Source organism: Mobula hypostoma, chromosome 2, assembly GCF_963921235.1.
Source record: "Mobula hypostoma chromosome 2, sMobHyp1.1, whole genome shotgun sequence".
Lineage (NCBI taxonomy): Eukaryota > Metazoa > Chordata > Chondrichthyes > Myliobatiformes > Myliobatidae > Mobula > Mobula hypostoma.
The window spans coordinates 28,697,720-28,713,625 of NC_086098.1; the positions used below are offsets into that span (position 1 = coordinate 28,697,720).

The following is a 15,906-nucleotide window of genomic DNA, read 5'->3' on the forward strand; positions in this document are numbered from 1 at the left end:
AAACACCAGTTCGCTGCTGTTGTTACTGCGCGATCCAGAATCTTTCGGAGGGAAGGTCTCAAAATCCCTGGCTTTGCCTGCTGTTGGCAACAAAGATTGAGGTTGAATCGTTCGGATAGAGACGGCGCTCAGTACTCGGTGTCGGAGAGCTGATCGGAGGCTCGAAGTTTTTGGATGACTCAGAGTCGGACTGTGTTTGGGCACGGCAGGGAGAGTTTTTCTTCCTTCTCCCGTCTGCGTGAGATGTGGGACATTTGAGAGACTTCGAAATTTTTACTGTGCTCATGGACTTCTTCATCAAGTTATGGTATTGTTGCACTGTCGTAACTGTATGTCATAATTATGTGGTTTTCTTAGTTTTTTCAGTCTTGGTCTGTCCTGTGTTTTGTGATATCACACCAGAGGAAATATTGCATCATTTCTTAATGCATGCAATTCTAAATGACAATAAAAGAGGACTGCGTGTCTTAATAATCTAAATCTAACCTTGCCCAGGCCTACGCCCTGGAGAGTGAAGACTTTCCAGGCGCAGATCCATGGTCTTGCAAGACTAACGGATGCCTTTAAAATTTTCAAAACTTATGCCATTGGAGCTTCATGCTGGTGAATCAAAACTGCAGGAGATGAAAGATTCACATGATATGGAGTTTGAAATGGGAAATCAGATGTATTTCTTGCTCATGTAGAAGTTATCCAAATTTAAAACCATTTAATTTATAGAAAATATACCAACACTTTGTAATTTCATTTAATAATTAGTAGTTTCATTTCAGTAAGTCAGTTGATCATTTTACAACTCACAGTTGGAATCTATTACCATATATAATAAATTTTAATTACCATTTATAATAGTAGGGACATTGATCTCAACCTGCACAGTTAATGATGCCATGTGAATCAACAGATTTGTAGACTGCAAAGGAGTAAGGAGAGTTTTAGAAAGAGGGAGAACCACAATCCTTTACCAGTTTTGACAACTTGTGTATGTGTCAGAGAAAAATACTGAGAAATGGTAAATTTACAGAAACTATCAAAAGAGGACGAACTAAAAATATTCAAAATATTGTGTGTGGTAAGTGATTTGATTGTTTAAGGAATCTGCTATTCTGTTACTTTAGATGTTTTTCTTGGTGTTATAATTAAAGAACATTTGGATCTGCCAGTATTGAAGTGATCAAACTATGAATGAATATTATGTTTCCGAAAGATTTTTCATGAGTATAATTACTTTTTTTAAAAAAAATCATATTTACAGTGGATCAAATAATGGGTAAAAGATTTGTAAACTGAAAATTATGGAAATGCTCAGTAGTTCAGGAAGCATCTGTGGAAAGAGAAACAGAGTTTACATCTCAGATCAAAGACCCTTCAGATTTTCAGCATACGAAGTTCTTCTTAAAATTTCCATGTATTGGGTAAGAGATTGTGTTACCCTTTGGTTTTGAAATTGAATTTGGCCAACTTGCTTTAAGTTCATTTAAATTGTTTAAACTATGTTTAATCAAAATGTAGCATCCTTAATACGTGCTAAAATTGACTTTGTACCGTACACTTTGCTGACTTTCTATTAACTTCCCAGTGGAATAGCTTCCTAATGGCGTTGATCACCTTCCCTCACTTCCTGAATGTTCTTATGAAATAACTAACAAATGTCACTTCTTAACATGTGGAAGTTGACTGAAGAAAATTTGTCTTCATATAGGTGATTAGGTGGGCTATAAAACAATTTTTAATCTGCTGTTATTGTATATCTGTAATAAAGCCCAATATGTTTATTTCAGCTGTGGCTCAATTGTCTGAATCAGAAGGTTCAACTCCACTCTAGGCACTTGAGCTCAAAAATCTAGGGTTTTGCTCCTGTGCAGGAAAAAGACAATTATTATGTTATGTCATCAATAATTTATTTTTTGATGTAAGGGTAAGATCAAGTATGAGTGAAACCTTTCAAAGGTTTGATTAACCTTTGATCAAATAAATTAACAATTTTTATAAATGATTCACAACAAACTTGTAGATAACACAAGTAAGGAGTTACGCTTTTTGGACATTTACGTGCATAGGGAGTGATTATTTTGGAACTTGAAACCTAACTTACAATGGACTGAAAAGCTTGAGAATGTAAATATTAAGAAAGAGGATGTGCAGGAACTTTTAGAAAGCATCAAGTTGGTAAGTCACCGGGACCGGACAAGAAGTTCCCCAGGCTACTGTGGGAGGCGAGGGAGGAGATTGCTGAACCTCTGATGATGATCTTTGCATCATCAATGGGGGCAGGAGAGGTTTCGGAGGTTCAAGAAAGGGAGTAGAGATAGCCCAGGAAATTATATACCAATGAGTCTTATCTCAGTGGTTGGTAAGTTGATGGAGAAGATCCTGAGAGGAAGGATTTATGAACATTTGGAGAGGCATAATATGATTAGGAATAATCAGCATGGCTTTGTGAAAGGCAGGTCATGCCTTACTAGCCTGATAGAATTTTTGGAGGATGTGACTAAACACATTGATGAAGGAAGAGCAGTAGATGTAGTGTATATGGATTTCAACAAGGCATTTGATAAGGTACCCCATGCAAGGCTTATTGAGAAAGTAAGGAGGCATGGGATCCAAGGGGACATTGCTTTGTGGATCCAGAACTGGCTTGCCCACCCACAGAAGGCAAAGAGTGGTTGTAGATGGGTCATATTCTGCATGGAGTTCGGTGACCAGTGAGTGCGTGGAATGGGCTGCCAGCGACGGTGGTGGAGGCGGATATAATAGGGTCTTTTATGAGACTCCTTGACAGGTATATGGAGCTCAGAAAAATAGAGGGCTATGAGTAACCCTAGGTAATTTCTCAGGTAAGGGCATGTTCGGCACAGCATTGTGGGCCGAGGGGCCTGTATTGTGCTGTAGGTTTTCAATGTTAATTACCTATCTGAAGGTTGCTCTGTTCAGTCAAGCAGTCAGGAAATAATTTATTTAAAATGGCAAGCTGAATCTGCAGGTGTAACAAACTCAAGCAAGTTTGAAGTTTTGCCTTTTGGGAAGTTAGCCAGGCGATGACATAAACAGTCCTAGGGAGTATTGTTAAACATTGAGACCTAGGGATACAAGTTCATAGTTCCATGAAAATGGTAACACAGTTAGTCAAAATAGTGAAGAAGTGTATGGCATCCTATTGGATGGGACATCGAGTAGAAGAGTTGGGGCATCACATTACAGCTGTTCAAGACATTTATGAGATGTTGGAATATAGTATACCATATTTAAAGAAAGATATGATAGAGCTAGAGGGGGTTGAGAAAGGATTCATAAGGATGTTTCCAGGTCTAGAGGGCTTGAGTTTACGCTGAGACTGGACTCAGACTAGGAATGTATCAGACTATAAGGCTGCGGCTGGTTCTCTGGATTGCAGGGGGCAGGGGTGGCAAACCTGTGACACATGTGCCCATGAAGACACATGCAAAAACTATGCTGGCATGCAGCATGCAGTTTCACCCCCAATTCTGCAAATCCAACCCATAATAAAAAGATATATTTAAATGCAAACAACAGGAATTCTGCAGATGCTGGAAATTCAAGCAACATACATCAAAGTTGCTGGTGAACGCAGCAGGCCAAGCAGCATCTGTAGGAAGAGGTGCAGTCGACGTTTCAGGCCGAGACCCTTCGTCAGGACTAACTGAAGGAAGAGTTCACTCTTCTGCTTGGCCTGCTGCGTTCACCAGCAACTTTGATGTATGTTGCATAAAAAGATATATGATGGTTATCTTTACAACCAAATGATTTTTTTACAACCTGAGATCAGTGAGATATTTTCACAGGTGACATTGGCAGATACATTTTGAAATCCTCACAGACCTGATGTACACATTGGTATCTAGGTAGCCAATTGTTACAATAACAATCATCATCACCAGCATCATTATGTGCTATGTCATATGACGTGGATGATTATAGTCTAGACCATGATTGCTCTTGGCAAATTTCTCTGCAGAAACGGTTTGCCATTGCCTTCTTCTGGGCAGTATCTTTACAAGTCAAGTGACCCCAGCCATTATCAATACTCCAGACATTGTCTGCCTGGCGTCAATGGTGCATAACCAGGACTTGTGATATATACCAGCTGCTCATAAGACTATCTACCACCTACCCCCATGGCTTCACGTGACTCTGATTGAGAGTACGCAGTTGCCCAAGGGTGATCTGCAGAGTAGCCGAGGAAAGGAGCGCCTTACACCTCTTTTGGTAGAGATGTATCTCCACCCCACCACACTAATAATAACAATACTGTTTAGAAATTGCTATTTTTCAACTGTTGTTTGAAAATATTAATATTAATAATTTTGAACAGTTTTTCCAAAATGCTTCATTTATTTCAATTGGTCTCTGTTAATAGTCAAACAATGAATACATACAAGTAAGCAACAGGACTCATCCTCCAAAAATATTGTTACTAATTCATTAGTCAATGATCACCTCTGCTCAAAATTGCCATCTCATGTAACAGAATTGTTTAGAAGATTATCACCAATTTGGCCACCACTCTCAAATGGGTTTAAAAATCATGAGGGGCATAAATAACGTCCTTTTCCAAGGGTGGCACAATCTGAAACTGGAGGGCATGAGTTTGAGGTGTGAAGATAAAGATTTAAAGGATGACAGGTATATGGACAAAACTGCCGGAGGAACTTGTACAGGTGGTTACATGTAAGTTGAAGTGGGAAGGTGAACAGCCAGAGGTCGTGATACATACTGGTACCAATGACATAGGTAGGAAAAGGGAAGAAGTCCTGAAAAAAGACTACAGGGAGCTAGGAAGGAAGTTGAGAAGCAGGACCGCAAAGGTAGTAATCTCGGGATTACTGCCTGTGCCACGCGACAATAAGTATAGGAATAGAGTGCGGTGGAGGATAAATATGTGGCTGAGAGATTGGAGCAGGGGTCAGGGTTCAGATTTCTGAATCATTGGGACCTCTTTTGGGGCAGGTGTGACCTGTACATTAAGGACAGGTTGCACTTGAGTCCGAGGGGAACCAATATTCTGGCAGGGAGGTTTGCTAAGGTTTTTGGGGAGAGTTTAAACTAGAATTGTTGTGGGGTGAAAGCCGAACTGAAGAAAAGAATGAACAGGCTGTTGGCTCACAGGTAGAGAAAGCTTGGAGACAGTGCGAGAGGGAGGATAGGCAGGTGACAGAGAAGGGATGTGCCCAGACTGATGGTTTGAGATCTGTCTATTTTAATGCAAGAAGCATCATGAACAAAGCGGATGAGCTTAGAGCGTGAATCAGCACTTGGAGCTATGATGTTGTGACCATTACAGAGACTTGGATGGCTCAGGGGCAGGAATGGTCAGGCTTTAGATGTATCAGCAAGGACAGGGAAGGACGCAAAAGAGGTGGGGCGTGGCACTGTTGATCAGAGATAGTGTCATGGCTGCAGAAAAGGAGGAACTTATGGAGGGATTGTCTACTGAGTCGCTGTGGTTGGAAGTTAGGAACCAGAAGGGGTCAATAACTCTACTGGGTGTTTTTTATAGACCATTCAATAGTAACAGGGACATCAAGGAGCAGATAGGAAGACAAATTCTGGAAAGATGCAATAATAACAGGGTTGTTGTGGTGGGAGATTTTAATTTCCCAAATATTGATTGGCATCTCCCTAGAGCAAGGGGTTTAGATGGGGTGGAGTTTGTTAGGTGTGTTCAGGAATGTTTCCTGACACAATATGTAGATAAGCCTACAAGAGGAGAGGTTGTACTTGATCTGGAGTTGGGAAATGAACCTGGTCAGGTGTCAGGTCTTTCAATGGGAGACCATTTTGGAGATAGTGATCACAATTTTTATCTCCTTTACAGTAGCATTGGAGAGGGATAGGAACAGACAAGTTCGGAAAGCATTTAATTGGACTAAAGGAATATATGAAGCTATCAGGCAGGAACTTGGAAGCATAAATTGGGAACAGATGTTCTCAGGGAAATGTACGGCAGAAATGTGGCAAATGTACAGGGGATATTTATGTGGCGTTCTGCATAGGCACATTCCAATGAGTAGGGTACAGGAACCATGGTGTACAAAGGGTGTTGAAAATCTAGTCAAGAAGAAAAGAAGAGCTTATGAAAGGTTCAAAAAACTAGGTGATGACAGAGATCTAGATGATTATAAGGCTAGCAGGAACAAACTAAAGAATGAAATTCGGAGAGCCAGAAAGGGTCATGAGAAGGCCTTGGCAAGCAGGATTAAGGAAAATCCCAAGGTATTCTACAAGTATGTGAAGAGCAAGAGGATAAGACGTGAGAGAATAGGACCAATCAATTTTGACAGTGAAGAAGTGTGTATGGAACCAGAAGAGATAGCAGAGGTACTTAATGAATACTTTGCTTCAGTACTCACTACAGAAAAGGATCTTGGCGATTATAGGGATGACTCACAGTGGACTGAAAAGCTTGAGCATGTAAATATTAAGGAAGAGGATGTGCTGGAGCTTTTGGAAAGCATCAAGTTGGAAGTGGACAAGATGTACCCCAGGCTACTGTGGGAGGCGAGGGAGGAGATTGCTGAGCCTCTGGCAATGATCTTTGCATCATCAATGGGGATGGGAGAGGTTCCGGAGGATTGGAGGGTTGCAGATATTGTTCCCTTATTCAAAAACGGGAGTAGAGATAGCCCAGGAAATTACAGACCAGTGAGTCTTTTTTCAGTGGTTGGTAACTTGATGGAAAAGATCCTGAGAGGCAGGATTTATGAACATTTGGAGAGATATAATATGATTAGGAATAGTCAACATGGCCTTGTCAAAGACAGGTCATGCCTTAGAAGTCTGATTGAATTTTTTGAGGATGTGACTAAACACATTACAAAGGTAGAGCAGTAGATGTAGTGTATATGGATTTCAGCAAGGCATTTCATAAGGTACTCCATGCCAGGCTTATTGAGAGAGTAAGGTGGCATGGAATCCAAGGGGACATTGCTTTGTGGATCCAGGAATGGCTTGCCCACAGAAGGCAAAGGCAGGTCCTATTCTACATGGAGGTTGGTGACCAATGGTGAGCCTCAGGGATCTGTTCTGGGACCTCTCCTCTTCATGATTTTTATAAATGACCTGGATGAGGAAATGGAGAGATTGGTTAGTAAATTTGCTGATGACACAAAGGTTGGGGGGTCTCGTGGATAGTGTAGAGGGCTGTCAGCGGGACATCGATAGGATGCAAAACTGAAGTGGAAGATGGAGGTCAAATATGATGGCAGAATATAGTATTAATGGTAATACTCTTGGCAGTGTGGAGGATCAGAGGGATCTTGGGGTCCAAGTGTATAGGACACTCAAAGCTGCTGCGCAGGTTGACCCTGTGGTTAAGAAGGCGTACGGTGTATTGGCCTTCATCAACTGTGGGATTGAGTTTAAGAGTCGAGAGGTAATGTTGCAGCTATATAGGACTCTGGTCAGAATCCACTTGGAGTACTGTGCTCAGTTCTGGTCACCTCACTACAGGAAGGATGTGGAAACTATAGAAAGGGTGCAGAGGAAATTTACAAGGATGTTACCTGAATTGGGGAGCATGCCTTATGAGAATAGGTTGAGTGAACTCGGCCTTTTCTCCTTGGAGCGATAGAGGATGAGAGGTGACCTGATAGAGGAGTACAAGATAATGAGAGGCATTGATCATGTGGATAGACAATAGATTATAGGTGCAGGAGTAGGCCATTCGGCCCTTCAAGCCAGCACCGCCATTCACTGTGATCATGGCAGATCATCCACAATCAGTACCCCGTTCCTGCCTTCTCCCCATATCCCTTGACTCCGCTACCTTTAAGAGCTCTATCTAACTCTTTCTTGAAAGAATCCAGAGAATTGGCCTCCACTGCCGCCTTAGGCAGAGCATTCCACAGATCCACAACCCTCTGTGTGAAAAAGTTTTTCCTCAACTCTGTTCTAAATAGTCTACCCCTTATTCTTAAACTGTGGCCTCTGGTTCTGGACTCCCCCAACATCAGGAACATGTTTCCTGCCTCTAGCGTGTTCAATCCCTTAATAATCTTTTCGGTTTCAATCAGATCCCCTCTCATCTTTCTAAATTCCAGTGCCTACAAGCCCAGTCGCTCCAATCTTTCAACATATGACAGTCCTGCCATCCCTGGAATTACCCAGTGAACCTACGCTGCACTCCCTCCATAGCAAGAATGTCCTTGCTCAAATTTGGAAACCAAAACTGTACACAATACTCCAGGTGGGGACTCACCAGGGCCTTGTACAACTGCAGAAGGACCTCTTTGCTCCTATACTCAACTCTCCTTGTTATGAATGCCAACATGCCATTAGCTTTCTTCATTGCCAAAGGATGAGAGGTGACCTGATAGAGGTATCTAAGATGATGAAAGGCATTAATCATATGGATCGTCAGAGGCTTTTTTCCAGAGCTGAAGAGAGGGCACATTTTTAAGGTGCTTGGAAGTAGGTACAGAGGAGCTGTCAGGGGTAAGTTTTTTATGCAGAGAGCGCTGAGTGCGTGGAATGGGCTGCCAGCAACGGTGGTGGAGGCGGCTATGATAGGGTCTTTTAAGAGACTCCTGGACAGGTACATGGAGCTTAGAAAAATAGAGGGCTATGTGTAACCCTAGGTAATTTCTAAAGTAAGTACATGTTTGGCACAGCATTGTGGGCTGAAGGGTCTGTATTGTGCTGTAACAGTTTTCTATGTTTCTAAATTTATTATCAAAGTATATATATGTCACCATATACAACCCTGAGATACATTTTCTTGTGGGCATACTCAATAAGTCTATAATAGAATCAATAAAATCCTACACCAATTTGTGCGTTCAACCAGTGTGCAAAAGACACCACACCATCAGATGAGAATGGATAGAGGACTGCTGGAAAATGAGGCTGGAGAAATAATAGCAGGGGATAATGAGAGGGTAGATGAACTAAATTACTATTTTGCCTCAGTCTTCACTGTGGAAGACACTAGCAGTGTGCAAGATGTTAAAGGGTGTGAGGGAAGAGGAAATGTGGTTACTATTACAAGGGAGAAGGTATTCAAAAAACTGAAAGACCTAAGGGTACCTAAGTCACCCTGACCAGATGAATTCCACCCTAGGGTTCTGAAAGACGAAGTGGTAGAGAATATGGAGGCATTAGTAATGATCTATCAAAAATCATTGAATCATGATGCCAGAGGACTGGAACATTGCAGATGTCACCTCATTCTTTCAGAAAGGCGGAAGACAGCAGAAAGGAAGTTTATAGGCCAGTTAGCCTGACCTCAGTGGTTGGGAAGCTGTTGGAGTCAATTGTTAAGGATGAGGTGATGGAGTACTTGGTGACACAGGACAAAATAGTACAAAGTCAGCATGGTTTTCTTAAGGGAAAATCCTGCCTGACGAACCTGTTGGAATTCTTTGAGGAGATTACAAGTAGGATAGATAAAGGGAATATAGTGGGTATTGTATATTTGGACCTTTAGAAGTCCTTTGACAAGGCGGCACACAAATGGCTGCTTACCAAGAGCCCATGGTATTACAGGAACGTTACTGGCATGGTTAGAGTACTGGCTGATTGGTAGCAGGCAGCAAGTGGGAATCAAAGGATCCTTTTCTGGCTGGCTGGCAGTGACTCATGTTGTTCCGCAGGGGTTGGTGTTGGGTCTGCTTCTTTTTATGCTGTATATCAATGATTCAGATGATGGAATAGATGGCTTTGTTGCCAAGTTTGCAGCTCGTACAAAGATTAATGTAGGGGTAGGTAGTGTTGAGGAAACAGCTAGGCTGCAGAAGGACTTAGGCAGATACAGAGAATGGGCAAGAAAGTGGCAAATGAAATACAGTGTTGGAAAATGCATGGTCATGCACTTTGCTAGTAGAAATAAATTTGCAGTCTATTTTCTAAACAGGGAGAAAATCCAAAAATCTGAAATGCAAAGCGACTTGGGTGTCCACAATAAAGGTTAACTTGTAGATAGAGTTGGTGATGAGGAAGGCAAATGCAATGTTAGTATTCATTTCAAGAGGTCTGGAATACAAGATGCTGAGGCTTTATAAGGCACTGGTGAGGCCTCACCTTGAGTATTGTGAAAATTTTTGGGCTCCTCATCTAAGCAAAAATGTGCTGGCATTGGAGAAGGTTCAGAGGAGGTTCACAAGGAAGTTTCTGGGAATGAAAGGGTTATCATACGAGGAATGTTTGAATACTCTGGGTCTGTACTCGCTGGAATTTAGAAGGATGATTGGCGATGTCATTGAAGCCTTTTGAATTTTGAAAGGCCTAGACAGAGTGGATGTGGAAAGGATGTTTTCCATGGTGGGAGAGTCTAGGATAAGAAGGCACAACCTCAGGATAGAGGGGCATCCATTCAAAATAGAGATGTGGAGAAATTTCTTTAGCCAGAGCGTGGTGAATTTGTGGAATTTATTACCACAGACAGCTGTGGAGGCAAGCTTTTGGGTATATTTAAGGCAGAGCTTGATAAGTTTCTTGATTTAATACTGCATCAAAGGTTATGGGGAGAAGGCCAGGGAGTGGGGCTGAGGATGGGAAAAATAGACTCAGCCATGATTGAATGACAGAGCAGACTCGATGAGCCAAATGGCCCAATTTTGTTCCTATGCCTTATGGTCTTATGGAAAGTGAGTTAATGGGTTGTGGGAACATGCGGTTGAGCGAAATTATCCCCTTTGGTTGAAAGGTGTAATGGTTGAGGGGTAATAACTGTTCTTGAACCTGGTGGTGTGTGATCTGAGGCCCTTGTACCTTCTTCCTGATGGCAGCAATGAGTAGAGAGCGTGAGCTGGGTGGCAAGGGTCCCTGATAATGGATGCTGCCCTCATGTAGATAACATTTAAAAGACATTTGGACAGGTTTATGGATTACAGGTTTAGAGGATATGGACCAAGTGCAGGTAGATGGGTTGGCTCTGAAAGGCACTTTGGTAACCATGGATGAGTTGGGCTGAATTGCCTGATTCCATGCTGTATAACTTTACGACTTTGTTCATAATAGCAGGCCATCCAAATAATTTGAAAGTTTTCAGATGTGAATTTACTCATATGTGATCGTATTTTGGTATTATTCTCAAGGTTTGCTGTATCTTGGTGGCCAGAGGCAATATTTGCTTAAACTAATCTAACACATACTTAAGTTGAGTTCTGAAGAAGGGTCTCAGCCCAAAATGTCGACTGTTTACACTTTTCCATAGATGCCTGGCCTGCTGTTCCTCCAGAATTTTGTGTGTGTTGCTTAAGTTGGGTTGTTTTCTGTTCAGGTTGGACTGTGATTAAAATATTTACTCCCATGTGTTTTAAGTAAGCATACAAAAGGAACATGAGCATGAAGGAAAATTCCCTTGCAGCAGGGTGCATTTAACAAACGTAAGTGTTCCAGGGTGCTTTATAAAGGGACAATCAAACAAAAAAAATGGATTTCAACCAAAGAAATAGACACCAGCGTTTGTTGATAAATAAAGTGACCAAATGATTGATTTGATGAATGGGGTTAAATAAGGAGATGAAGTATACAGGAGAAATTCAATTGGATAAACCCTCAAGGGCTGGTGATCAATACACCTGAGACAAAAAGTGAGGGAAAATGCAGAAGAATCTGGAATCATAAATTGCCAGATTTTTTTTAGGATCAGCTGAAGGGGAAGAGAGAAAAACAGGAAAGCATAAGTATAGAGAAAAATGTTGGAAGTCTTTTCTAACTATATTATAACAGGGCTATTAAATAAAAGAAAATCAAGATGATCAGAAAAGGAAATCATATTTGAGCAATTTATTGAAGCTTATTGAAGAAGTACCAAGTGGAGTGGTTAGAGGTTTGACTGTGAGACAGGAAACAGAGAGTAAACTTAAATGGATCTTTCTCACATTGGTAGGTTGTAACAAACAAGATACTGCAAAGGTGGGCCTCAACATTTTAACCATTATTGTTAAGTATTTGGATGAAGGCAGCAAAATTTGCTGATGGCCCAAGGGAACTAAGTTGAGCTGATGAAATAGGGAGGCCACAAAAAGGATGTAAATAAGTTGGCAGGGATCTAGTCAATGGCAGAAACCAGAAAATTTCTCTCATGGAAGGGGAGTGCAGAATGCCTCCGCCACAGTGATCTGGCTGCACTTGCACAGGAAATATGGAAAATTAGCCTGCAGTTACAAAGAGCAATTCCGAAGGCCAGTAGAATGCTGACTTTCAGTATGAGCAAAGTGGAGTATAAAGGGAGGAATATCTTGCAACCATTGTACAGGGATTTTAGTCAGACCTAACCCAGGGTACCGCATGTAGAATGAGTTGTCTTGGAAAGATTGCAGAGTTTAAACAGAACTCAATGAGAATGAGATAGAATATTATCAAAACATGAATGAGAAAACAAGTAACTAATTAAGATAATCTGATATTGATAGTACTTTATACTTTATACTTTATTGTCACCAAACAATTGATACTAGAATGTACAATCATCACAGTGATATTTGATTCTGCGCTTCATGCTTCCTGGAGTACAAATCGATAGTAAATATTAAAAATTTAAATTACAAATCATAAATAGAAAATAGTAGGGCCAGAGAGATGGCATCTGCCGTTGACCTGTTGCTCCGGCAGGCGAATTGCAAAGCGTCGAGGTTGACCGGTAGGCTGTGGTTGATGTGTGCCATAACCAATCGCTCGAAGCACTTCATAGCAATTGATGTCAGAGCCACAAGTCGATAGTCATTCAGGCATGCCACCTTGCTCTTCTTCGGCACTGGGATTATCGTTGCCTTCTTAAAACACGAGGGGATCTTAGACTGAAGCAAGGAGCAGTTGAAGATGTCAGCAAACACTCCAGCTAGCTCGCTTGCGCAGGCCCGGAGAACCCATCCCAGGACACCATCTGGGTCAGTCGCCTTCCTTGGATTTATCTTCAGGAAGGCCCTTCTAACGTCCTCCTCGGTGACGACGAATCTCGATGCCACCAGGTCTGGTTCATCCGGAGGGAGCGGGATTCTCCTCTTCTGTTCGAATCTTGCGCAGAATACGTTAAGTTCATCAGGAAGAGAAGTGCCACAGTTATTGATATTCCCAGCCTTTTCTTTGCGCCCGATGATCTTATTTAGACCCTGCCATAGTCTACTGGCATCCCTCTGGTTAGCCTGGGCTTCCAACTTGGCTCGATATTGCCTCTTGGCGCCCCTAATGGCTTTCCAGAGTTCATACCTGGATTCCATGTAGTGACTGGTATCCCTGGACCTAAAAGCCGCAGCTCTAGCCTTCCAAAGGGACTGGACCTCATAATTCATCCAAGATTTCCGGTTAGGGAATATCCGGATCGTCTTGCGAGACACGCAGTCCTCCGTGCATTTCCAGATAAAGTCCGTGACAGCTGAGGCATACTCATCGAGGTTAGCTGCCGAGTCCTTGAATACCAACCAGTCCACTGATTCAAAGCAGTCACGGAGGACCTCATCCGTTTCCTCCGTCCAACGCGACACCACTTTTGACACCGTGACCTCCCCGCTTCAGTTTCTGTTTGTAAGCCGGGAGGAGGAGTACGGCCTGATGGTCAAATTTTCCGAAGTGAGGTCGTGGGACAGAATGATAGGCATCCTTGGCTGCTGTGTAGCAGTGGTCAAGTATATTCCGGCCTCTAGTGGGGCAGGGGACCCAACGCAAACTGGGAGATTGTTTTGCTGAACACCTACGCTCTGTCTGCCAGAGAAAGCAGGATCTCCCAGTGGCCACACATTTTAATTCCACATCCCATTCTCATTCTGACATGTCTATCCATGGCCTCCTCTACTGTAAAGATGAAGCCACACTCAGGTTGGAGGAACAACACCTTATATTCCATTTGGGTAGCCTCCAACCTGATGGCATGAACATTGACTTCTCAAACTTCCGTTAATGCCCCACCTCCCCCTCGTACCCCTTCCGTTATTTATTTATATATACACATTCTTTTTCTCTCTCTCCTTTTTCTCCCTCTGTCCCTCCCACTATATCCCTTGCCCATCCTCTGGGCTCCCCCCCCCCTTTTCTTTCTCCCTGGGCCTCCTGTCCCATCACCCTCTCATATCCCTTTTGCCATTTAACTGTCCAGCTCTTGGCTCCATCCCTCCCCCTCCTGTCTTCTCCTATCATTTTGGATCTCCCCCTCCCCCTCCCACTTTCAAATCTCTTCTTTCAGTTAGTCCTGACAAAGGGTCTCGGCCCGAAACGCCGACTGTACCTCTTCCTAGAGATGCTGCCTGGCCTCCTGTGTTCACCAGCAACTTTTATGTATCCATTTTGGTATTGTTTGCAAGCTTGCTTTCATATTTCATCTTTTCCCTCCTAATGATTCTTTTAGTTGCTCTCTGTGGTGTTTTAAAAGCTTTCCCGTACTCTGTCTTCCCACTAATTTTTGCTTTGTATATGGCCTCTCTTTTGCTTTTACATTAGCTTTGACTTCCCTTGGCAGCCATGGTTGTACAGATTTGCCATTTGTGTATTTCTTTGTTTTTGAAATACATCTATCCTGCACCTTCCTCATTTTTCCCAGAAATGCACGCTATTGCTGCTCTGCTGACATCCCTGCCAGCAGCTCCTTCCAACTTACTTTGACCAACTCCTCTCTCATACCACTGTAATTTCCTTTACTCCACTGAATACTGCTATACTAGACTTTACTTTCCTCCTACAAAATTTCAAGTTGAACTCAATCACATTGTAATCACTGTCTTCTAAAGATTCTTTTACCCTAAGCTCCTTATTCAGCTCTGGTTCATTACACAACACCCAATCCAGTATCGCTGATCCCCTCGAAGGCTCAATGACAAACTACTCTAAAAAGCCATCTCATGGCGATTAAACAAACTCACTCGCTTGAGATCTATTTCCAACTAATTAATTGAGATCCAATTAATTTTCACAATCAACCTGCATGTTGAAATCTCCCTATCATAACATTGCCCTTTTGATACGCCTTTTCTATTTCCTGTTGTAATCTGTGGTCCACATCCCAGCTACTGTTAGGAGGCTTGTATATAACTGCCATCAGGGTCCTTTTACCCTTGCAGTTTCTTAACTCAACCCACAAGGATTCAATATCTTCCGATCCTATGTCACATCTTTCTACTGATTTGATGCCATTCTTTACCAGCAGAGCCACATCACGCCCTCTGCCTACCTTTCTATCCCTCCGATACAACGTGTAACCTTGGACATTCAGCTCCCAACTACAACCATCCTTCAGCCAAGATTCAGTGATGGACACAACATCATACCTGACAATCTGTAATCGTGCAACAAGATCATCCACCTTATATATAATACTCCATGCATTGAGATACTGTATAATGCCACCATTAGTTATCATTTATTGTTAATAATGCTAGTTTCAGGAATGTAAAAAAAATTGTAAGAACTTTCAAAACCTCTGAAGCAATTTCTGCAATAATATTGAATGCCTAATGCTGACAGAGGGCTTTGATGGTGGTAGTTCTGCACTGTTCGGCCTAAAGGCCTGTGTTGGATCGAATGATATTGATCTAGCGGTTCCTTTGAAGTCCAGAATGAGGCGTAAATCTTATAATTATAGTCATTTTATTAGGTGTTCATAACAATAAAAAATATCGGTAACCAGCTCATAGCTCTGTAAGGGAGGGAGAGAGGGGGAGAGAGAATGAGCAGAAGGAGAAAAAAGAAAAAAAATAAATTAAAGTTACCTTATACTAAAAGCTGGCTCACTAGAGAGATAAAGCACATTCCAGCGACAAGAAGTAACTTATGTAATAACCAAATTCCGTGCAGACTGCAGATAAGCTTCTAGAGAAATACAGAATTGGCTGTACTACAGTTATGGAAAATTCACTGAACAATTATACACATATAGATGCTTATATAAAATTGTAACCAAGCATACGAAAGTTCAACTACAAAAAAAAATTTACAATCATAAAATTTATCTGTCAA

The 15,906-nt window shown here is 42.0% G+C and overlaps 1 protein-coding gene across 2 annotated transcripts in view; it reads left to right on the plus strand.

Moving 5' to 3' along the window:
• Positions 1 to 859: 859 nt before the first annotated feature.
• The window catches only part of LOC134338749 (ectonucleotide pyrophosphatase/phosphodiesterase family member 3-like), a 103,550-nt gene continuing 88,503 nt past the window's right edge, over positions 860 to 15,906 (plus strand). Inside the window, exon 1 of one of the 2 annotated variants that reach the window (XM_063034802.1) lies at positions 860 to 1,072. In XM_063034802.1, coding sequence (XP_062890872.1) covers positions 985 to 1,072 — 88 coding nt within the window. In that variant the 5' untranslated portion in view covers positions 860 to 984. The remainder of the gene's footprint in view (positions 1,073 to 15,906) is intronic. The other variant, XM_063034795.1, reaches the window with a different exon arrangement.